Consider the following 23,781-nt stretch of genomic DNA (forward strand, 5'->3'; position numbering starts at 1 on the left):
CTTCGATCTTTTTGGAGCTTGGGAAATAGATGAAGTCCTTGAGTTTATGGTGTGTTTAGAGGGAGGAAGGCACTTTCTCAGTGCAGGAAAGCTTTTAGGTGGAAATTGAGTGCCTGCTGGCTGGTGGGAAAAGGATCTGCCTGGAAAAAATGGTTCCATAAAACCAGATAAAAACCCAGCCAACCAACAGAGTTCTCTAAATGTTAGTTAGAAATAAATATATGTTCTTGCATCAGTTGTAATTTATATGATGTAATGAATAGTGATAGCAAGACCTGTAACTTTTGTGTATTCAGATTTTGATACTTCAATACGAAATAAACTTCTGGATTCTTTTAGTGAATATTTGTATTTATGTGTCTTAAAAAGCCAAGAGTAAACTATTTCTACGACTGCTTTTAAAGTGACTGCTCTGCTTTGAAACTACATTTGGAAAGTAAATTCCTAAATTTATCTAAATCTCTGTTATCTAAATCTCCCTGCATCTCCTGTAGGTTGAAACAAGAACAAATGTACGTTCGGGATGAGTTTGGCAAACTCCTGGAACGGGAGAGGATCTCCTCAAATGAGCACCTGACTCGAGCCATCCTCAGGGAGAGAGCGGCCACGGAGGAGGAGCGGCAGAAGGCTCAGCGCTTTGTAAGTCCTCAGACTTTTACAGAAATCTCTGATTTTCCAAGCAACTCTCTCCTCAAGCCTGTTGGTAGAAGAGGAAAGCAGATAGCTTCTCATTAATTCTTTATTTTTTCATTACTAGGTAGCAGCCTGTCATTTTATTTTGGTCAGATCTCTCTGTTTTAAAGGGTTTTACTGAATGTTTCTGTCATGGGTTAGCAAGCATAGTCCCGGAAGGGATATCCTTGCTAAGGGGTGCTTACAGCTTCCTCTGGGACCTGATAGAACCTATCAGTGGCCAGTTTGAATATGGACAATTCTTTAAGCCACTTAAAGTTGTGACTGCCTCTGTGATCCACACTTAAGAATAGACAAACTCCCCCCAAGCTCTCTCTCGTTTCCGGCGCTGGGACAGGTGGCTGCAGGCCCCGTGCAGGGGCCAGCGGGCCCGGCCAGGCCCTGCTTGGGCCAGGCCGGGCCGGGCCACGGCCAGCCTGGAGCCATGGGCCTGTTCCAGCCGTGGAACCCCCCCCCACTGCCTTGCCGTGGGCAGCCGGAGCGGCTTGGAACCCACCCCCCCCCCTCCACTGCGATAAGAAAAATTCAACATTCCAGCTGCAAAGCTGCAAGGCCGAGGTGAGATTAACCCTTTTATTGCTGTGAAGAGCTGAAAACCTGAGGGAAGAGAGAGAGAGGAGATGCTTAAAGCTGAAATTCTGTTGTAAAGCTATGATATATCAGAGTATCCCGTTGTAATTTCATGAAGATCTGGGGGGTGGAGTGTTCAACTCGTAAGCAAAAGCACCTGCGCTGAGATAGGCAGATGCTGATGCAGCTGTAATTTCATGAGAAGTTTGGACAGGGAGAGATGAACCAGATGAGGGCTTTTGCTCCAAATGGGAAAGGAGAAAACCTCAGTCCCTAGAGATGGACCAAATGAGAACTGTTGCTCCAAATGGGAAAGGAGAAAACCTCAGTCCCTAGAGATGGACCAGATGAGGACTTTTGCTCCAAACAGGAAAGGAGAAAACCTCAATTCCTAGAGATGCTCCCAGAGATAGTCCTAACGATGAAGATCAGGAAGACCCTTTGCTCCCAGGGAAGGAGAAGGGCCTCTTTTTTTTTTTTTGTTTCTGAACGGTTCAACCTTAAAATTGTACCCCAAAAAACTTCAAGAGTGGACCCTCGAAAGCAGTTGTGGGAAAAGCTGCAAGTTGGGGGAAGGGACTCGCATGCAGGGAGAGACTCCTCTTCCTAAATGGACTGAGCAATATTTGGAAGTGGGTGGCTGTCTCGGTGTGATACTGTTTTCATAGCACGAGCAAGAAGAGACCAAACCACTACACTAAATTGGTGTTTCTGCCCGGTTACAAACCCAACCCGCCACAGTTTCCAACTTTGGAACCAGCTCAGTGGAAAATTCTGTTTAAAAGAATCATCTCTCATTAGAGCTGATGTATCAAACCTTCCTGACAAGGAAATTGGAACATATGGTTGGCTGTTTTCCTCAGAAAACTGACATTATACATTTCAGTCCATTTCAAAAGTCTGACAGATTTATAACTTCTTCTATAGAGTGTTTACTTGTTGTAGTGAGCCTCTATTGAATCTTCTTTCTAACAATAATCATTATTCTCTGAGATGGGAATATGCCTTAAAAATCTAAATATACTTGAGTGTAAATACTGAAGAAATTGGTATTTACAAGGAAAAGACATTTTAAATACTTTATGTGAGCATTGCTATGAAAATTAATGGGAATTACTTATGTCAGCAGCAACATAAATATTTGTTGGGCCATCCTAAATCTGGAATAAAATCCAAGGTTTTTTAAGTTTATGGGTTGGTAACTTAGTAATCAATCACTTCAATAGGCAAATCTTCATCTGTGCTGAGGGAGTTAAAATCTGATATTCATATTATTTTTCCAAATCCCAATTTAAACCCAAACCAATTCCACCTCAGTCTTGGTATCTTTTCCAGCCATTTCTCGATGCTTTTCCACCTCTGTGGTAACGTTATTGTTGAAGAATAATTTCAGTGTTGTAAACAAATGTTTAATATTTTGTCATTGTAAAACACGGGAACAAAGGAGAAGGGAAAGGAATTATGACCAAGGTACAGCCTCAGTTATATGCCTTAAATCCTTGGATTCTTAATATTGTGTGGGAGAGATAAGGGTTTTGTGGCCTGGAGCTAATGAGGAGCTGAAGATTTATAATGGGGACTATTATTTGCATAATTACTGGGGGTTTGCATCTTTTTCTCCCTGCTGTGGTGAGCTCTGTGATTTTGGGAAGCACAAGATGAGTTTCTCCTGAGCCAAATGCAAGAGAAATTCCTTATTATGGCTATGAAACTGCTTTATTTAGTTATTTTTCTGGTTAATTTTCACTTGCTCTAGAATATCAAAGTTAGCAGTTGTGTCATCTTAGTTTTGATCAATCTTCCTGTTTCCATCTGCGAAATTTGAAAATATCTGGTGGTTCTTGGGTGCAAATTTATCACCCCTGCAGATTTGCCATTGCCACTGTAGGTTTTTCATTCTTTGAAGTGCCTACTGTAAGATATCAAAATAGCAAGAAGTTTTTGTCTGTTTGTTTCCTTAAATATGAAAATATTGAGTAATTCTCACCTTCCTTGCAAATCCTATGAGTCACCTCCCTTATTTTCCTGTAATTGGTCAGATTTTATTTCTTTGGCTTCATTGCCTACCCTACCTGTGCATTTATTTCCTGTATCCAAGCTGAATTTAAAATCTGTACCACAGGGAAATGTATCTCTGTGTATCCTTTGTCAGGTACTGTGAGTAATTCTGTGTTCTGGTAAACTGCTGCATCTGGTTTGTATTTTGTGTTGCCCAGATTTGATTTGTCAGACTCTTTTTGGAGAACAGCAAAAGTGTTCCTGAAATGTCAGTAGCAAAATAAATTCCTTTGCTGCTGCTAAATTGTTTAAAGAGTGCAAAGGAAAAGAAATTGTGGTGAGAAAGGAAGAATTCTAGTTTTCCTTCGTAAAGGGTGCTAATTCAGGTTTTAATAAATAGACATAAAATGAAGTCATATTTTCCATTCTTAAACAACTTTTAAGACCATAATGGTTATAACCTCAGAAAGAAGAAATTTGTAGTGTTAACATCCCAAAAGTTAGAATTAGCTCTTTATACAAAGGAGAAGAAAAGAGGATGAAATGATGTGTTAATACCTGAGCTACTTTTGTGCTGTGGCATGTCCCAGGAAGTGCCCTCACTTCAGGGGGATGGGCACGTGGCTGGTGGGATGTCAGCTCCTGCAAAAATGTATTTTGGGGCGATCCAAGTCAGTGATTCTGACATTTGTACCAGCAAAATTCAGAATTACTGTTTAGAGCTGAATTTCCAGACCCCAATCCAAGCCCTGGAAATCCCTTGTGGAGTCAGTGGGAGGATTGAATCAACTGTTGGTGCTTAACTCAGCAGAAATGAAGGCAGCTGCTGTCGATTCCTTTAGCAGTCCTTTAAATGCCACTGCCTGGGAGTGTTTTGGACACAGCCTGGCTTTCCTTATCCCACAGCTTTGGGGTCATGTCTTGGAAAAGTGATACCAGGGAGACTCTGGGTGCTGGGAGAGCGAGGGAGGTCTTGGGTCTCCTCTAGCTTCTCCCCATTTCTGTCTGTGGGATGTTTGATCCTGAAATGAGCAGACCTGGGAAGAATGAGGGTGGGGAGGCCCTGGCACAGTTTTCCCAGAGAAACTCTGGATGCCCCATCCCTGAAGTGTCCAAGGCCAGGCTGGATGGGGCTTAGAGCACCATTGGATAGTGGAAGGTGTCCCTGTCCATGGAATGAGATGATTTTTCAGATCCCTTCCAACCCAAACCATTCTATAATTCCAAGATTATCCTGGGTTTTTCCCCCTCTGCTTTCCCCCCTGTCTGCAGGGCTGTTTCCTGGCACGTTTTCAGGGCTCCCAGTACATCAGGGCTGGGTGCAAGGGGTGCTTTGGTGATGAAGAATTTCTTTCTTTTCTTCTCTGCAGTTCTCCTTTTCTGTCGTGTCAGTGCAGATCTGAACAGAGGCAAATGCTTTACAAACCCATCCCGGAGCCTTTTCTAAATGCAGCCAATCTGCTTTGTAACAACTCCAAAAGGGAAATGGCAGTGTGTGTGTGCAGGGCAATTGTCAGGGGGGGAAAATGAGAACTGCTTGAACTGGCCCTGCCACCAAACGAGGTGGTTTTGTACCTTTAGCTTTCCTTGCTCCAGAGATGTGACATTTGCAAAGATGTCAGTGTGATTTCACCAGAGTGCATCCAGTGCTTGAAGTCATCCTCGAGAACTGCAGCTGGTCAGAAATACTTCTTTTTTTCCCCACACACTCTTAGCATGGATATGATGTTTTTTCTTGGCCCATCCCTCTTGAAAGAGGGCTTCAGAATAAATCAAATCTTTGATTTCAGCCCAGCCATAAAGAATTTTGGTGCTGGTGTGGTTCTCTGCAGCAAAGGGTGAAGTTGCAGGTCCTTACGATGGCTCCAACAGTACTTTTATTGTATTTTATCACATAGAGCTGTTCTTTGCCACATTAATTATTGGAGATTTTTGCTGCAAATCTAAAAATTGGGCCTAGTTGAGTTGGGCACGGTCTTGTAAAGTGGCTTTCAATGTGGTGGCTTTGCCATAAATAGCTTATTGATGTTCCATCACTTGAGTCACTATGAAAGTCAGGGTAAGATGAGGAGAATATGGAGTAAAAAATCAATAGTTATCCAAAGTGCAGGGGACCTGTTGTATTTCCATCTCCTGATAATGACCTGGAGTTTACTGTGAACACATTTGCTCCTCTGTCTGGACTGAAACGAGTTGTCATTAGGAGCCTGCATGTTAGAAAATGGTTTTATTGAGCTGCCAATGACATTAAAGTCTCATTTCCCTTTGAAGAGGCACAGAAATATTGTTCTGTTCATGTGCTGTAACCAGAACATTAAAATTTGATTATTGCTATCATTAGAAGTCTGTATCCATACTAATGCAATTATATCTATTTCCCCATGTGTTGTTCCAGGCTTTCATTGAAGCACCTGTTTGAGGGGGAAATCTGTTGGTGCTGAGGAATCTCGTTTTGTAAATGATTTTCTGCACAAGAAGTTCTATCAAAAAATGCCTTGCTCAAAAAAAAAAAAAAAAAATCGATTGGTGGAAGTATCCTTATATTAAATAGCACTTTTTTTTTGCACTTTAGGTCACTGTGATAATCAGATTATTGGAGATTTTTTCCTTAGCAAAATCCTGTTTGAGATGTGAAGTTCTTTTACTTCTCTGAGCCCTAAAATCAATAGACAAAATACATTCCTGGCCCTATCAGAGCTGAAGTGTGTTGAGTTATGTGAGGAGGAAATTTGACCTGTTGTCATAATTGAATACAGGTTGTTAAAATGGAGTCTTTTGCTCCTCTGTGCCTGAACTGGTTTGGTGTTTTCCCCATCATCCTGGGCTGACTGGTCCCAGTCAGTGCTGGGCAATGACCTCCCCTTTGGGGCTGCCTTTATTTCTCCTGTCCTCAATTCATTAACATTGTCAAGAGGACATTCCCTATTTTCCATAAACAGATTAAATCCTGACCCTTCCTGCTCTTCCCAACCAGACCTGGACAAACCATATTTTCAGGATGACTTCACTAGGAAATACCAGGGGGAAGAATCACTAAATGAGTTAAGGCATTAGTTCTCAGGAGAAAAGTCTGTTTACAAACCTGCGGTATTTATTACATACCTCATTTAGCTCATTCATCATTTTAATGGAAAAATGAATCTTTTTAGATGATTCTGAAATAATTTGAGGTAAACTACACAGCCTGAGGCTAAACAGGATTGCTTGGTGCAGGGAGGGCTTTTAGAGAAGTACCAGCATGAGCAGAGACTGTAATTCACAATTTATGGCAGTAAAAATACTAAAGGCTCATTTTGACCATGAGATTTAAGGTTTGGGAAGCACATGGTACAAAATTAAATCTACTGACAGTTGTTTTGTCTCTTGTTCAGTTTTATGATTTACAAAGCAGAAATGTTTCATGAAACCTCGTTGAAAGTGGAGATTTGGGGAGTTTCACTCATAAAATCATATTTAGGCCTATGTACATGGTTATTTTGTGATGTTTTTGTGGCTTAGAAGTAGCAGTTCTGTTGCAGCAAAAACTCTTCTTGCTATAGGCAAGAGGAACCTGGATTTGGTTGTTCCTGTCATAGAAGACAGGAAGAAGAAGGTATTTTGGGATACTGAGGATGGGATCTATCATTTTTTGTGTGCTTGGTTTTGGGTAAAGAGGTCTGGTTGTTTTTTTAGAGAAGGAAGTGGGATACAATCAGCAAGACATTGCTATTTGGAATATAAACAGCTCCCCTGCACTGACTGCACTCATTTTCCTTGGAATAAACAGAATATTGCTCCTTTGGTTTATGTCTCTCCTGGCACACATTCCTTCTTTCTCTCCCTCTTTTTTTTTTGGCATTTCTACTGAATGCCAAAGGGTTTGGGCACACCACTGAAGGGTTTGGGATAGAAATTAAGGTGTTTGGGGTAGGTCTTTCATGGGATCTTAAACAAATGATGTGAAACTACTGCGTGAGCAGGAAGCTCTTACTGAGCAAATAAAGTTGGGTTTTTTTTTTCCCCAGTAAGAAAAGGGGCTGCCTATCACATATGTGCAATCATAAGTGATTTTCTTACCTGGCCTTGAAGAAGTGAAACCCATTTGATGTCTAAAATTAATAAGTGAACAGTTTCCCCCCTACCTTGATAGAGGTAAACAGTAGAAAGAATTTAAAATGGCTTGTGGGTGGTGGTACCCTCGGTGCTGGAGTTGGAGTCCCAGTGTGATTTGTCACATAAAATGGTAAATAAATGTTTTCTTTCCTCTCTGAAATTGCCATGAAGGGCCTGGGAACCAGAAGTTGCCTTTACCTGGGTCTCTCTTCTGTCTCCCTTTGCAACGTCCATGCTGACATTCAGAATATTTGTTTCAGTGGAACAATAGAAATAATTTTCTCCTTCCTTCAGCTTTTCACTCGGCAACATGTTATAGATGTATTTTTTTTTTATAATTCTTGTATGTAACACTTAATGGCTTTTTTTTTCCCTCCGTGTCAAAGTTTGACAGACAGGAAAAACACGGTAAAATGAGAATTTTGAAGGCAAGCAAAGTACAGAGAAGGAGCATTTATCTCTTTAAGATTTCTTTTTGAATGGTGAATGTGTTTTGATAGTCAAGCAGCATTTAAAGCGTGTTATTTTTTAATTCTTATATAGCAAACCCCAAGATATTTGACTGAAGCAAAATTAATCACTGTGTTATTTCGGCATTCAGATGAAGATCTAGTGCTTTACAAAGCCTGCTGCTCCATCAATTTGTTCTTTGGGTTGAATTCAAATTGAGTTCATTTTTATAGATTCACTGCATAATACTCTGCTCTCTCCTCCCTCATTCATTAACCAATTTGTTCGTGCTACTCCCTTTTTATTGAATGGTAACAAAATTGCCGTGCTATCTCCCCAAATGAATATCATCATTCCTTGTCATGCATGGGCAAAAAGTAAGGATAATAATCCCTTTTTCCACACACCTTCCCCTCTTTCAGGGAGCAGTCTTGTTTCTGCCCTGGAGGTAGCACGGAAAGCGTGTTTTAAATACCGTTCTTGGAGCGCGATGCCGCCACATCAATATTCCAGCGCAGGCTCCTTTTGATTACTTGTGGGCCTTTGGAGCATGTACACCCTGCCAGTGGTGTGACACAACAAAAACCAAATCAAAGCCTTGTCAAGGCTTGTCCTTGTACGTGACATGCTACAAATACATGCAAGGGATTAAAACGTGTTCATTTGACACGAGGCTCGAAGCGCAGCGCAGGCAAGGCTCCTCCACTCAACAAAACAATCGCCCGGGTCTCTCTCAGGCTGGCTTTTATTCAATATTTCTTTGCTCTGAGATTAAGCTGATTTTGGGTAGGGATATATTCACTTGTAGCTCCTTTAGAGTGCTGTGGTTATCCTCATTTTGGGTTGAATGATCAGATTTACGTGGTTTGGTGGACAGAGGGGATGGAAATCAGGCAGTTTGTTTTACTGCTGTTTTCAGAAGTGGCTGAGGTCACTTGCTCAGCTTGGAGAAGAGCCTGAGAGAAGTCCTTTTTAAATGTAATTTTATGTTTTAATGTAATTTTAAGGGTTTTTAAAATATATTTTTAGTATCTTTTCATATCAGTGGCTGTCTGGAATATATTGATGTGCTCAAGTGCTGTAGCAATAGGTGCCATTACATCTAAAGCAGGTGTACTCCAATCAATTGAAAAGGATATTTCAGGGAGAGGATGAGGATAAAAGTGGAATGTCATAGTGAAGTCTGTAGGTTTTGGGGGCGTTTTATATAAATGTAAAGAAATTTTTCAGTCCTATCAAGTGTTTTTCATATGATTTGTCCTGTGGTAGCTGTACCACAATGTGCCTGGACAAAAAACTACTCTGCCTCCATTTTTTAAAGAAAGGAAGAGTTTAATGTGAGGGTTAATAAACTGGGGATGTTAAAACACCTTCTTACTTGAGTAAGAAGAATTATTCTCCTGATAGCCCAGTCCTCTGAAGGCTGAGGGTCTTTATTTGCACAGCAAGTCACCCCAGCCCTGCAAAGTGCAGGGGGCTTTGGAGCTGGCAATTCAACCTCCTGCCAGGACCTGATGCTGTGACAGTGTTTGTGTGTACAGCTGGGTGTTTGGGGAATCCGAATGGAGAACAAAAATAAACTTTGCTTTGTGTAAATAATATAAAGATTTAAAGACAAGGAGGCACCTTCCATTTCACACAATACCTGATTTCAACAAGTAGCCAACAAAACTTTTAATTTTGAAAGCAGAAGTTTCACACAGGTGAAGTTTGTCACCATAAATTTGGGGGAGCTGAGGCAAAACAGAGTGATAATATTTCTTGTCTCGTTACTTCTAGTAACTTAGTTGAGTTTGGAAAATCCACCCCTCTGATAACATAGTAACATACTGCAGTGTCTTTTTTGAGAGAGATTTGAATTCAAATCACGCTTATAAATAAATAAATAAACTTCATTACTTCTCATTTTCCTAATTATCATGCAGATAAACAGTGGGAATCATGACATTAAGATAAGTAAGTGGTTTATGATTTTGCTTCAGAGGAAGAAAGTCTTGCTGTTCCCCCTTTTCCCCCCTTGGGCCATGCAGGAGTAATAAATGAGCAAATCCAGAGTAGTTTCTGATGGATGGTTAATGGGGCTGTGCTGGAGCCAAGGGCTTGTTTCTGCAGCAGCTGTCACAATTCCGAGTCATTAACACACCTTGAACACTTGCATTCCAAAATCAGGGTATTTAAAATCCATAAAGGCAAAAAGCCATGACTTTGAGAAAGGAGGTTGAGGTGCAGGTGAGTGTTTTGGGCTGAGGGAAGTGTTGGAGTGTGTAGCATGAAGAGTGCGAGTGTGAATTAAAATAACTAAAGTCATTTGGAGGTTACAGGTTGACTTTCAAACTTTATTTATGTCTTTAAGCCTGTGAAGAACCCAGTGAGGGACTTCTGCACCCTTCTTCTGGGTGGTTTCTGCCTTCAGAGCCAGAAAGCTGCTTGGAAATCTTCTGGGAGGGAAGAGAGTTATTGTGTGCAGCAATAACCAGTCACTTTCAGTGTGTAAAACAACTGAAATATTCCAATATCCCAAATATTCAAGTCATGCCAGCAGACTCACAGCAATGGCTTCATGTACTTAATATTTTGGTGTGAGGAAATACTTCTATGGGATAACTGTCAGGTTTCCTTGTAATGCTCTGGAGAGAAGGATAATTAGTGGGGGTTGTTTCTGCCTTCATAAAGGGACATCTAAGAAGTGCTCAGATAAAGAGGTCAGCTGGATCTTTGTTTTACATCGTAGTAACTCATGGAATATTTTAATTTTCCTGCCCACTTTTATCAGCCTGTTTGAAGCATGAGAAAAAACCCCAAACCCTTGTAGTTGTTCCTTTTCAAAGCAATGATGTAGGAAGAAGATACTGAACTTGAGCAAATCATTCTTTGAACCCACTACCTGTGAGTGAGGGAATGCACAGCACAAAAATAGCAACCTTTGATAGGTCTGAAAAGCTAATTTTAAATTTTTCTATGAACAGACTTGACCTTGAGGAAAATAAAGGGATAATCACCCTCAGCACATCTGCAGGTGGCACCAAGCTGAGGGTGCAGGGACATTCCTGCAGGATGGGGCCATCCAGAGGGGAGTGGACAAGGTCCAGAAGTGGAATCTCCTGAGGTTCATCAAGGCCAAGGTCCAGCGAGTTGATCAGAGGGAGCAGCTCTTCCATGAGGAAAGGCTGGGAGAATTGGGATTGTTCAGACTGGAAAAGAGAAGCTTTGGGGTCACCTAATTGTGACCTTCCAGGTCCTGAAAGGGGCTGACAAAAAAGATGGAGAGGGTCTTTGGAAAAGAGCCTGGAGTGACAGGACAAGAGGGGATGGCTTCCCACTGACAGAATGGGTTTAGATGAGGTATTAGGAAAATATTTTTTCCCTGTGAGAGTGGTGAGTTGGATGTGGAATATCATGGAAAAAGCTGTGTGTAATTATCTGTTCAGAGTGCTGACAGTCTGGTGCCTGAGGATGGGTAAAGGTGATAAATAAGTGAGATTTAAAGATTATATAAACACAAAGATCAGAACTGAAGTTCACCAGCAAAGAAATACCAGATAAAATGACTCCTGAAATCATGATTTTGTCATGTTTTGTTGTTTTGGTGTCGCTTGCTTGACTGATTTTTTATCTGTTTTAAAATCAAATTTTCTTTCTGTTTATCTTTCCAAAGTCCAGATAAGTTCATATCATGTTTTAGATATTGGGGAGAGTGATATAACTCTATTCCATGTGAACTGCTAGGCAAACCCCGGACATTCCTTAAGCTTTCCAAGTTATCCTGAGAACAAAAAGTAGTTTTGACAGTTGGGAATTGTGAATCAGTCCTGGTTTTGTGTGGGATCATATCTGAGTTTTAATTCTTCTTTTAAATGTGGCTACTTCTTTCACAGATTCTGATCTTAAATTGGTTTTTTGGGGCATGTTTCTGTCTAAACTTTTCCCAATACCCCCCCTTTTTTTCTCAAATCTGCTGCTTTCCATCTCTGCCAGCTCCTGGAGGTGCCCTCCTGCCCTTGGTCATCTCAGTTCTTCATTTTTGCTTTCTTTTTTTCCAACTCTTTCCCTTTTTTTCCTCTCCTTATGGAAGAACCACAACATCCTTCTGTCCATATTTTCAGGACAAACTTCTGCCTCTTCTCTCTGATACCTGGGAGTTCTTTGGCCTCTTGGCCTCTATTGCCTGATGCTGCAGTGTTCCAGAGCTGGAAGGAATAATTGCAGGCAGAATTCCCTATAATCCCTGCATTCCTGGGAGGACTTTGTGTGTTCTACAGAGCTCTGGAGGTCTCTGGGCTCCCTTATTTTATTTTATTTTTTTTTCCCCAGGATCTTAAGGAAATGGTGAAGTTTAATTTGACTTTATTGGTGGTAAAAGGAGGAAGTGCCCCGAAACTGTCATGGTGGGCACCTCTCTCCTGGTAGTAACCAGATTCCTTGGAAACTACATGAATGCTGAAACTTCTCAGCAGAAGAAAATGAAATTCTATTTATTATAGTGAAAGGTTTTCTCTCCTTTTGACATTGATGAAATGAATTTGGCTTAGGCCCTCAGAAAAGGTGGAGATGAAGTGTGGAGCATCTTTAACTCTCTCTCCTGCTTCTGGAACTGTAGCTCGAGGGTCTGTGGAGTGGAAAATGAATGGAAAGTAATTGTATTTTATGGAGAGGGTGACACAAGGTTTTTGTACCAGTGGAACAGTAAGGAGACAACTATTTTCCCAGTAGTTTTCAGTGCAAGCCTGCTCATAAATTGGAAGGAAGAGAGGAGGTTTTAAAATCAGTTTTACTGTTCATGTTTGATTCCAAGGGTGTGACGTTAATTATGCAAAGGAGGAACAAAACTAATCAGGGGAATCTCCAGTTCGTGCTGCCTTAAAAGTTGAGTATTTCGATTTTTTCTCTGCAGTGGCCTGGCTGTAAAGCTTTAATCCAAAGTATCCCTGCACAGTCATTGGCAAACAGAGGAACATTTTCCCTGCCTACATTTCAGATGGTTACAGGTGTAGGCAGCTGTGCCAGAACTTTTCACCTGCAGATCTCTTAAATATTGAAGAAAAACAGCTGCTTCAGAATGCAGTCAGAGCTGTTCCAGATGGGAATTTTATGATGAAATGGATTTTCCTGAAGAAGTGTCCGTGTCTCTGTAAATGCCTGTCTGGCTTGAAGGGTTCTGGTTGTCTTCTTGTGTAGACAACTTACAGCTGAGGTGATTTTCACTCAAAAGATAAAAACATTATCACGGCCCCCACATCCATGGCACACAAAAGCTGTGGATTATAAATCAGAAAATCCTGTGTGACAGGACAAGGAGCAGTGGTTTGAAACTGAAAGAGAATGGATTGAGACTGGATAGAAGGAAGAAATTTTATGTGATGAGAGTGGGGAGGCCCTGGCACAGGGTGCCCAGAGAAGCTGTGGCTGCCCCTGGATCCCTGGAAGTGTCCAAGGCCAGGCTGGATGGGGCTTGGAACAGCCTGGGATAGTGGGAGGTGTCCCTGCCCGTGGCAGGGGGTGGAACTAAATGATCCCAAAAGTCCCTTCAACCCAAACCATTTGAGGATTCTCTGTCAGAATGTATTTATTCTCTGTAATCATTTGTGAAGAATTGGTGGGAATCAGGGGTTTTGCACTGGGCTCTCTTTTTCCTTTGGGATGTGTTGTACACTCCATAGTTCCGTTAATTTTAATTTTTAGCTCATTGGCCTTAAAATCGCTTTGGTCTTGTGAGTAATCACAAATTTCTACTCATTTCTACGTTCCTTGGGATTGGAGCATGTCCTGCTGGATTAATTATGGATGTGGCTACAGGGAATGGATCTTAGAGCCCCTTCCCACAGAGAGGTTTTGGTGTTGTGGTGCAGGTTCTCATGCAAGGGCTTCCCTAAATTTCTGGACGAGCTGCCTGTGCTTTCCTGGAATTTCATGCTGTGCTCTTGGCAGGATGCTGTGATAGCACTTTAAGAGAGTAATAAATAGGTTGTGTAAGTAGTTCCTTTAAGTTAGAGTTTCTACAGAACAATTTTACAAATTGTTGCATGTCACAGCTGTAAATGGGTCGAGCACATCGCCGAGTGTGGAGCTGACAACAAAAAAAATCAGGGCTTGTACTACTCGGGAGAAGAAAAAAAGCTATTTTATACTCCATTAAACTGTTACACATCATAAATAATTTATGATCAGCTTGCTCTGTTCTGTAGCAAAGATGATAAACTCGACATTTTCGGAGCATTTTAATGAATATAATCATTTTCATGACTTTCCCTGTAACAGAAACCTCGTTCCTGCAGTATTCCCCTGGTCATTATATGGATGGAACTGGGTTAAATGATAAGAGTACATTTAAAAGTGAGTCCTTGAGTCTTACTCTGAGTTCCACAAGTGTCTAGGAATGGATTTAAAATATATTATAAAATGGTTTGGGTTGGAAAGGACCTTAAAGATGATTTAATTCCAACCCCACTGTTTTAGGCAGGGATGTCACCCACCTGAGTAGGGTATATGTAATAATTTTGCTCATTTTAATTAATAGTCTAATTTTATATTGGTTATTTCTTTTATTGCCAGAAGTGTCTAAACACCTCATGTCATGCTGTGAGGATGTCTCTGTTCCCAGACCAGAATATTGATGATTTTTGTACTTTACACTGAACTTTTAGATAATTCATGTGTTTTCTCAAACATACAGGAAGGTTTTTAGACTATTTTATGTTCTTAAATACACCCTTTATTTCACCAGTGAAAACTTCTTAAGTTTTTTATTAGTTACAAACACTCAAAACATGCCTGGAGATAAAAAAATCCCAAACAACAAAACTGAAGTCTTTTGGACAACAGCATTTTTTAAAACGTGGAATTTTAAAAGCTGACTGAAATTTTCAAAATTGTAGATAAATGTGTGAGTGGAGAACTGGTTCTGTCTATTTTATACAGTGCTTTGGTGCATTAGTGCTGTGTTTTCCTGAGGTAGGGTGCCTGTTCTGAAAACCTAAAGGGGCTGAAATGGGGCTTTACTTTGAGCTGTATGATTTCCTTTTGCTAATGGAAGTATAAAATGTGATATTCCTAAAAAGGGAACTCTTAAATCAGATGAGTGATGCAGTGGAAGTGTCCAGGACTGTTTTTATATTTAAGTTGTGGTAACAGTGCTGGGTTTAAGGATTAATCCAGAGTGCCATTAATAGAAATTACAGTTCCAGTGTTGGTAGTGGGAGTTCATCCTTAATTTAGAATTGAGGTAACATCAACTCTTTATTTTCCTGTGACGACTGCAAATACTTCCTGAGAGAATCTTCTTTTTGACAAATCAGTTTTCATGTTTATATTCCTACACAAAATACAATCATTGAGGTTGGAAAAGCCCTTTAAGATACTCCAGTCCAACCATTCCCCAGCATTGCCAAGGCCACCACTGCCCAGTGTCCCCAAATGCCACCTCCACATGGCTTTAAGCCCCTCCAGGGATGGGGACTCCTGACTTGGACACCCTGTTCCAATGCTCATTATTTCCCTGATAGTGCTGATAAAACACTTGATATTTGTGTTTAATACTGTTATAGTGTAATTACTGTTGAATTTTAAATGGTGGCAGAGATTTTTTGGGTTTTGTGTGTGTGTTCTTCAAAATATTTTGGTGTAGGTTTAGTATCTTAGTAATAGAAGTATCACCTTAAACTTGTTTTGCATTAAAGGAATAATCAAGTAGTTTTGGTCTCTGTGAGAGAGTGGGTGTGTAATTATATATTAAATTTCTTTTTGTTGTTACCTGCTCCTTTAAAACCTCTTAAACCTGGAATATTGCAGAAAATATTTTACAGATAATGAAATTCATGGTCCTCTGCCAGGAGATGACTTTGACTAGGGAACTGTCCTCGGACAAATTAGTGATGGTTCCCTTTGTGTAGTACATTGCAGAAACAGCAGCAGCCATATTAAATCTTAATCAATAACAATGTTTCACTAATTACAAGAGCAAGTTTGTATATTGGATAAATTGCTGTTTGTAAACGTTGTATTATATTAACTAAACCAGCTAATTACCAGAGCAGAATAAACATAAGGTTTGCTAAAAGCTTCCATCCGTAGCTCGGAGCAGTGGCTGCTGTCTAATATTTCAGTCAATGTGGAAAATAAGGTAATGACATTATAAATACATTTATAATGCAGGACGATTTCTTCTGAAATGCATGTAAGTATTATTGCTTTACTATGAAATATGATTTATTTAATGCATTTCAGCCCCCATAATATTAAGATATAATTGAGATTGGGGGGGGGGGAAATTGCATGCAGTCAGAGTCTGCATGAAAGTGAATCACAGTCTAAATTGCTTGTAATTTTAAAGGCACTTAGGGGAATCGTGAAATTTAGCTAATGCAGCCTTTGGTGTAAAAAATGGGGAGAAAACAATTGGCCAGTCTTTCAAGTTTTATTTGACTTCACATGGGGGTTTTTTTTGTATCCTGGTGACAGCCAGGCTGGGAATGAATAAACAGAGCTGCTAAAACTTTATCCCCATCTCGTGATAAAAAATAGCTGCAGATCTGTTGAGGGATGGGCATTTAGAGCGAGCAGTCAGTAAAAGAGCTGGGGGTAATTTGGCTGAAGCCACGGGAAGGGAGTGAATGATAGCACAGACAGTGCTGATGATCCAAGATGGGAATCGTTTCAGTGGTGCTGGGAATTCTGATGGTTATTGCTTTCAAAAGGCTGAAGCTTTCAGCTCTGGCCTTTATGGTTTAATTACTGGCTGAGCAGTTGCTGGTGATTTCAGTAAATCACTGAGCTCCCACACGGGCACCACCAGCCGAGCTCAGCCTGAGCAATCCCACTTTTCCTGCTAATGGACACCAGCCTGGGCTTAGCTTAACATCAGCTGTCAGCTGGAGAGAATCTGGCACTGCTCCTTGTCCTCAAGCTGGGTTTGGCTCCAAAGATGGAATAAACAAGTCAGAGTAACCCCTACGGCTGGGCCGAGATCACTTGATCTCAGCAGGAGATAAAACGGGTGCTTGTAAAATAAAGCTCTTTTTGGTTTTTATGATAAGTAATCAAATGAAACTTCTGTTGAAGAGATGACTTGGTGCTTTTAAGACATTTGTCATTTCTTGTGTAAAATGTATTCATGGTTCCATAAAATATAAATCATGGAATCACAGGATGGTTTGGGTTGAGAAGGGTTTTTAAAGCTCATCTTGTTCCGCCATGCCATGGGCAGGGAAACCTCCCACTATCCCAGGTTGCTCCAAGCCTTCAATAATTACAGGGCTGGGGCAGCCACAGCTTCTCTGGGCGACCTGTGCCAGCCCCTCCCCACCCTCCCAGCCAGCAATTCCCAATTCCCAATCTCCCATCCAGCCCTGCCCTCTGGCACTGGGAAGCCATTCCCTGGCTCCTGTCCCTCCAGCCCTTGGCCCCAGTCCCTCTGCAGCTCTCCTGGAGCCCCTTTAGGCCCTGCAAGGGGCTCGCAGCTCTCCCTGGAGCCTTCTCTTCTGCAGGCTGGAAACCCCCAGCTCTCCCAGCCTGGCTCCATAGGAAATCATATCCCATTCACATAATTTCAGTATTTTTGGCAGGCAAAACATCACAGGGCAGAAGCTGAAGAGTCATCCTGATCATTTCCTGTCTGCACACACTCCGGGCTCTGGTGAGCACCTTCTCCATCCAGGAACATCAGAGCAGGCAATGAAGGCCTCCAGCAGCTCCTCCTGTTCCCCCTTGCTGGAGCTGAGTGTCCTTCACCAACTGGCCCAGCAGCCATTCGTGCAAACCCCTCCTTGATTTGCTTTGGGCATTATCCCTTTGCTGGAAAAGTTGGAATGAATGGTTTGAGCTAATCCGATTCCCTCGCTGCTGGATTGACATGAACAGCCCCAGAACAGTGGCAGTGGGATCAGTAACCTTTGCAGAGGGAGCAGCTGCACCTGGAAGATGATGTTGAATCTCATTTGACCCAAATTAATTTAAATCTCCTGCAATGATTAGTTACTTTGTGAGTTGTACAGACTGGAAAATTCTCTAAGCCTTTCTAATATTAACTCCAGATTACTAGATGTAATCACTTTTTTAATAAAGGAGAACTTGGAGGCTGGCAAACCACATTGGTTTTATTTTGTGTGATTAATTAAAAAGCATAGTAAAGATGAATAATAAACATAAAGAATTGGTAGCTCCACTGAAGCACCACGGCTCCCTTGCCTCTGTGTACTTCTGCAGGCCGTTGCCAAGAGATTTTGTGAGGATTGATTAAAATAGTTTGAAATAAGGCACTGTCTATAGAAGTTCAAAGTAATTGGTATAAGTAGTTTTATTAATAAAGAGAGCTTCCATAGAATGAATTCTATCTCTGGGGCTCTCAAAGGGCTTTTGCAAGTTAAATATATAATTAAGTACATTATCTCACACTATTCACAGAAATATCTTTTTTTTCCTGGGGTAGAACACAGTAGCAATTTATGGTGTGAAGATCTGTGTGAAATTTTGCTGTTAAATGAGAAAAATACAGTCCTCTTATTGTTGAAATCCAGTGTACCATGACGACTGAGTGTTAGAACGGAAAGAGGAATACCAGTATAAGCTCAGCCTAAAATTAATCAGCAGGATGAGTGTAGGGAAGGCTCGGATTGCTTTCTGAGCAGAGGATGTGGAATTAACATCCATTGTGGTCTGCAGCTTTGTGTGGAGCTTTGATGACTCCTAGGCAAGGAAGCTCTATCTAAAGTGGGAATTGTGAGCCTGTTGCTTTTTACCATAATGCTGCTCTGGGCAGTTGTATTTTTGGGTTATGTCTGATCTGGTGCAGCAGCCAACATTTATTTGGGACCAGCTTTGTGGTACTGGTTTGTGCAGCCACAAAATTCCTATCTTGGAGTCAGTGGACACGACTGGAGCAGCATCTGAGAGTGAATGAAGTGGGGCCTGGGGCTGCTCCTCCTTCTGCACTTGGATCACACCAACCCCATGGAGCACTCCAGGCTGGGGGCAGAGGGGCTGGGGGTGCTGGTGACAGTGGGTGGACATCCCCAGGTGTGCCTAAATGGGCAAGAGGCCGATGGCAGCTGGATTTTACCAGGAATAGAGTGGCCAGCAGGATTAGGGAAGTGATTCTGCCGCTGTGCTGGGTGTTGGTGAGGCCACACCTCGAGTGCTGTGTCCGATTCTGGGCTCCTCAGCTCAGGAAGGACATTGGGGGGCTGGAGCGTGTCCAGGGGAGGGAATGGAGCTGGGAAGGGGCTGGAGTGGCTGAGGGAACTGGGGAAGGGCTGGAGAATTCCTGAGGGAGCTGGGAAAGGGTCTGGAGCCCCAGGAGTGGCTGAGGGAGCTGGGAAAGGGGCTCAGGCTGGAGCAAAGGAGGCTCAGGGGGGACCTTGTGGCTCTGCACAAGTCCCTGACAGGAGGGGGCAGCCGGGGGGGTCGGGCTCTGCTCCCAGGGAACAGGGACAGGAGAGAGGGAACGGCCTCAGGCTGGGCCAGGGGAGGGGCAGGGTGGACATTGGGAAAATTCCTGCATGGAAAGGGTTGTCCAGCCCTGGCAGAGCTGCCCAGGGCAGTGCTGGAGTCCCCATCCCTGGAGGGGTTTAAAGCCATGTGGGTGTGGCACTTGGGGACACGGGCAGTGGTGGCCCTGGCGGTGCCGGGAATAGTTGGATTCGATGATCTTAGAAAGCTTTTCCAACTGAAATTATTCAATGATTCTATAATTGAATTATTCTGAGGCTTTGATCTAAAATACTTTTTTAAATGCCACTTAGAGTAGTGGAGTTTTGATCAAGTACTGGCCTCAGAAAGATCTGCTTCCAAATTGGTAACAATGTAAATAAACAGGCATTGACATAAAGATGAAAAAATGAGATTTTTTTCCATGTCTTCTATCACGTCCCTTGGACAGTAAATGTTTTTAAACATGGCCTTTTCATGTATTTTTCTCTTTGAGAGCAGCTGCCACCTGCATGCTGAGCTCTGCTGAAGTCTAAAGGATGTTAAAGGTGTTGGGAATACAAAAAGTACAAATTAGTGCCCAAATTATTGATACCAATCTCAGTTCCAGCAAAAACCTCTTCCTCCTTCCCAGCCCCACATTCATAGCAGTGAAGTGAAACAAAATTTAATTTACTCAAAGAATGAAAGGCGGTTTGGTTTAGACCTCAGACTTACTCCTCAGTGTGAATAAGTGTGAATTCTTGAAATAATAGTGAAAATAGTAAGTGTGAGATAGATTGGACACCTGTGCTAATGCTCCTGCATACATTTCTGTGTGAGGATGCATTTACAGATGGGTAATTGTCTTGGGGTGACCTTATGATGTGTATCCTGTATCACTGCCCTATGCCCAGAAATTAATTCCTGTGCCTTTCTATGCCTCTAAACTGAGCCTGAGAGGGGGAAGGAAAAACTGAGCAAAACTTTTTCAAAGCAGTTTGCAGCTTGTTCAAGGTCACACAGAGACAGAGACTGTTTTTTTCCCCAGCTGTGGCAGGGGAGGGAGGAAGCACTCGGCTTGCTGCTCCCAGGTCAGTTTTTTGGCCAGTTGTTCAGTTTCTTTTTCTCTGGAGAGAGACTGAGAGTTGAATTTTTTTTCCTTCTCTGGAATTCCGGATTTTCTCCCTTTTCTTCTGGACTGCTTTTCAACCTCAGAGCACATTGGGAGGACTTTCCATCGGGCACAGAGGGCCTGGCCCTGGCCCAAGCCCCAGCTCCAAGGAGACCAAAGGGAGGACTCTGACACTTCCCCAGGTTTTTCCTCCACAGCAAAACATTTTATTATTTAGCCTTATTTTCCTTTTCCCGTGTGTTTGGTAAATAAATAGTTTTATCTCCTTCACTTTCCTTTGAGGAAAATTTATTTTCCCCGAACCTGGTGGGGGAGGGGTGGTTGTGGCTTCTCTCAGAGGATCTATTTCTAAATTTGGCCAAACTGGCACAATAATTCATTTTTAAGTTGACATCACTGCAAAATAGAAAAGATTCAAATACTGAAAATAAATAAAATTATGAGATTTTTACCATTTTATACTGCTAGAAGCAACTTGCCAGTATAGCTCTGGCTTCAGAGGGGAAAAAGGAGGATATTTTTCTAAAGCTGCTTAGTGAACAACACATTTCCATGTTTAAATACATCTGGTTGGACTTGTCCTTTTTTAAAAGTAAACCCTGAATTTTCCACCTTTTCTATGTCATCTCATGGGTTTTTCCCCCTGACTTCCTTTCAAGTCCATTCACTTTGGGATCCCCCATGTGGCAAATCCCTGCAGTGCAGCAACATTCCAGCTTTAATTTCCAGAATTCTTCATTAATATCTTTAGTCAGAGAAGGGTTTGAGGGGCTACAAACTGACAAGCTTTGGGAGAAAAATATTTCAGAAAGCAAACAGAGATTTCCCCCCCCCCCCCCATTAGTTGTTTTTATTTCTTTTTCTGCTTATGGGGGAAATTATTTTCAAGCTGGAGGGTGTGAAAATAAGCAGAATACAACCAATATTGAGTTAAATGTTTACAAATAGAGATATTTTAACAATTCTTTATTGTTTAAAATATTTTTTTTCCTTTGGAAATTCAAACTGAGTGTAATGAAAAGAGAATGAACATGACTTAAACCAATAATGTGTTGGACTTGAAAAGAAAAAAGTAGTTTTAAAGATGTAATTTTTCCAAAACCCCATAATTTTGGCTGGTTTTATGGACACCTAAAACGTGTGGATGACAGTTTGTTTAGCAATTCCAGCCCTGCACTAGTCTCTCCATGGAATCCCTCATTTCCAGCACAGGTATTTTACTTCTTGGGTTATTTTTTAACGTGCCCATGTGGAACTCTACATCTGCAGGGATGGGTTGCAGGTACATTTTGTGTGTCTGGAGGATTTCTTTATCTTAATGCTTCTCATCAGTCCTTAAAAATGCACAAAATTACCTGGAATTGCATTTTTTTTTTCAGGCTCTTTGACTCAGTGGTTGGGAAAGTTCTTTTGTACCCAGAATTCCTTCCATCATTTTATTTTTTCAGCACGACCTGTAATGGCACTTTAATTTTAAAACATGGCTGTGTCTCGATCAGCTTGTTTTTACCTCAGCAAAGTTAATATTAAGGGCTGCAGTTAGTAATAAAAATTTCTTGGAGGAAACCAGGCTGTAACCTTGAGCTGGTGAGTGCTGATGGGGGCTCAGATAAGGAGTAATTTCGGAGAATGAGCTCCAGCAAACTGAGCCTTCCGTCCATAATCATTGTTCCTGTCTTTAATTTCCTTTTACATGACCTTCCCTGATCGTTTGGGTGTCATCCCTGTAAGAGTTGTCCACATAAAAGATAATAATTTAACACCATTGGAATGAGAAGAGAGAAATTGCCACGTTCTGGATGTGCTGGACTTGTCACCACCAGGTTTGCAGTATTTTCCTGGGCACAAAGGACAGGTGTAGCTGAGAGGAAGGAGCTCTTCATCAAAACTTCTTTTCATTTCGTAGAATCGTGGAATGGTTTGGGTTGGAAGGACCTTAAAGATCATCCAGTCCCACCCCTGACATGGGCAGGGACACCTTCCACTATCCCAGGCCTGAAGTAACAAAATATTTTGGTTTTACTTTGGTTGTTTTATGCTTTTGGTCTATAAAGGTGATTGGTTTTTTTTTTCCAGAGTGGAGCTAAAGGGAACATACATTAGGAAAGTACCAAACTGATAATTTGGGACCAAATACTGTGGTCAGATACAGTTTGTTGACTAAATTGGTTTTAGTTGAACTGATTTTTTCACTTCTTCTTGCAAGTTTGAGCTCCTTGTGATGTTTTCTGCTGCAGAATTCCAGAACTGGGCAGTGCTGAGGTCCAGCAAAGTCCCAGAAATATCTTAAATCAAATCTGATGGATTTATAAAAGCAAAAATTCTTGAGCTGCTCCTGGAGTTAGCAGTTTTTAGCAGCCCTGAGTGCAGGTTCTTTCTGGCTGTGCTTGGTTTTTTGGTTATTTCTGGCTGTGCTTGGTTTTTTGGTTATTTCTGGTTGCTCTTGTGAGGTTGAGTTTGTGTTTGTAGGACTCGGCTCAGGTGCTTCTGCTGCCCTTTGGTGGGGATGGAGAAGCAGCTGCTGCCTTGAGTGCTTCAGCCTCTTCTCTGCTCATTTTTGGAGAGGGATCCTTTTCCAGGGATGGCTGCCGAAGCAGATAACCCCAAATTGCTCATTCTTTTGTTTCTTGGGAAAAAAGCTGTGAAGCTGAGGTGCAGGGTGTTGAGCACAGCCTGAGGTTTGCTCTCAGCTCTGGAATGGTACCAGAGCCAATCCCGAGTTCTGCAAAGCTTCTGCAACATCATTTAAAAAGGTCTTTTTTTTTTTAATATATCTGCAGATACCAAGAATGAACTGATCATTGCAGTTTGCAGCACTTGAGACTTGAGAAGTCCCTCATATAATCATAGAATTATTTAGGTTGGAAAAGCCCTCCAAGATTGGATCCAACCCTTCCCAGCACTGACCATGTGCCACATCAACATGGCTTTAAATCCCTCCAGGGATGGGGACTCCAGCCCTGCCCTGGACAGCCCTTTCCAGGAAGGAATTTCTTCTCTCCCCAAAGCTGTGCTGGTTGAATATTTAAGAAGGAGCCTGTACAGTGCAATCCTGACAACTTCCAATCTGCCCCAGATGGATAAACTCTGAGTAGTGGCACTGCCAGCTTGAAAGAGGGAACAGTTACTCAGAAAGAAAAGCAAAAAGGTCTTTATGGGATTCCAGAATAGCTGGGGTTGGATGGAACATCTGGAGATCATCCAGCTCCAACCCCTCTGCTAAACCAGGCTCAGCTAAAGGAGGTTGGTTTTCCTCAAAATCTGTTTTTATGTTTTTAGCAGTCAGAATCCCAGGATGGTTTGGGTTGGAAGGGATCTTTAAGATCATCTCGTTCCAACCCCTTCCTCCATCCCAGATTGCTCCAAGCCCCCTCCAGCCTGGCCTTGGACACTTCCAGGGATGGGGATAATTCTGAGAAGATTAAAAAAGTGAAAAAAGCTTAGTT

General features: G+C 41.8%; 1 protein-coding gene across 2 annotated transcripts in view; it reads left to right on the forward strand.

Moving 5' to 3' along the window:
- The window catches only part of CHCHD3 (coiled-coil-helix-coiled-coil-helix domain containing 3), a 127,360-nt gene that overhangs the window by 33,837 nt on the left and 69,742 nt on the right, over positions 1-23,781 (forward strand). For both annotated transcript variants that reach the window (XM_069034234.1, XM_069034244.1), the window contains exon 4: positions 495-639. In XM_069034234.1, coding sequence (XP_068890335.1) covers positions 495-639 — 145 coding nt within the window. The remainder of the gene's footprint in view (positions 1-494; positions 640-23,781) is intronic.

Source organism: Aphelocoma coerulescens, chromosome 1A (assembly GCF_041296385.1).
Source record: "Aphelocoma coerulescens isolate FSJ_1873_10779 chromosome 1A, UR_Acoe_1.0, whole genome shotgun sequence".
Taxonomy (NCBI): Eukaryota; Metazoa; Chordata; class Aves; order Passeriformes; family Corvidae; genus Aphelocoma; species Aphelocoma coerulescens.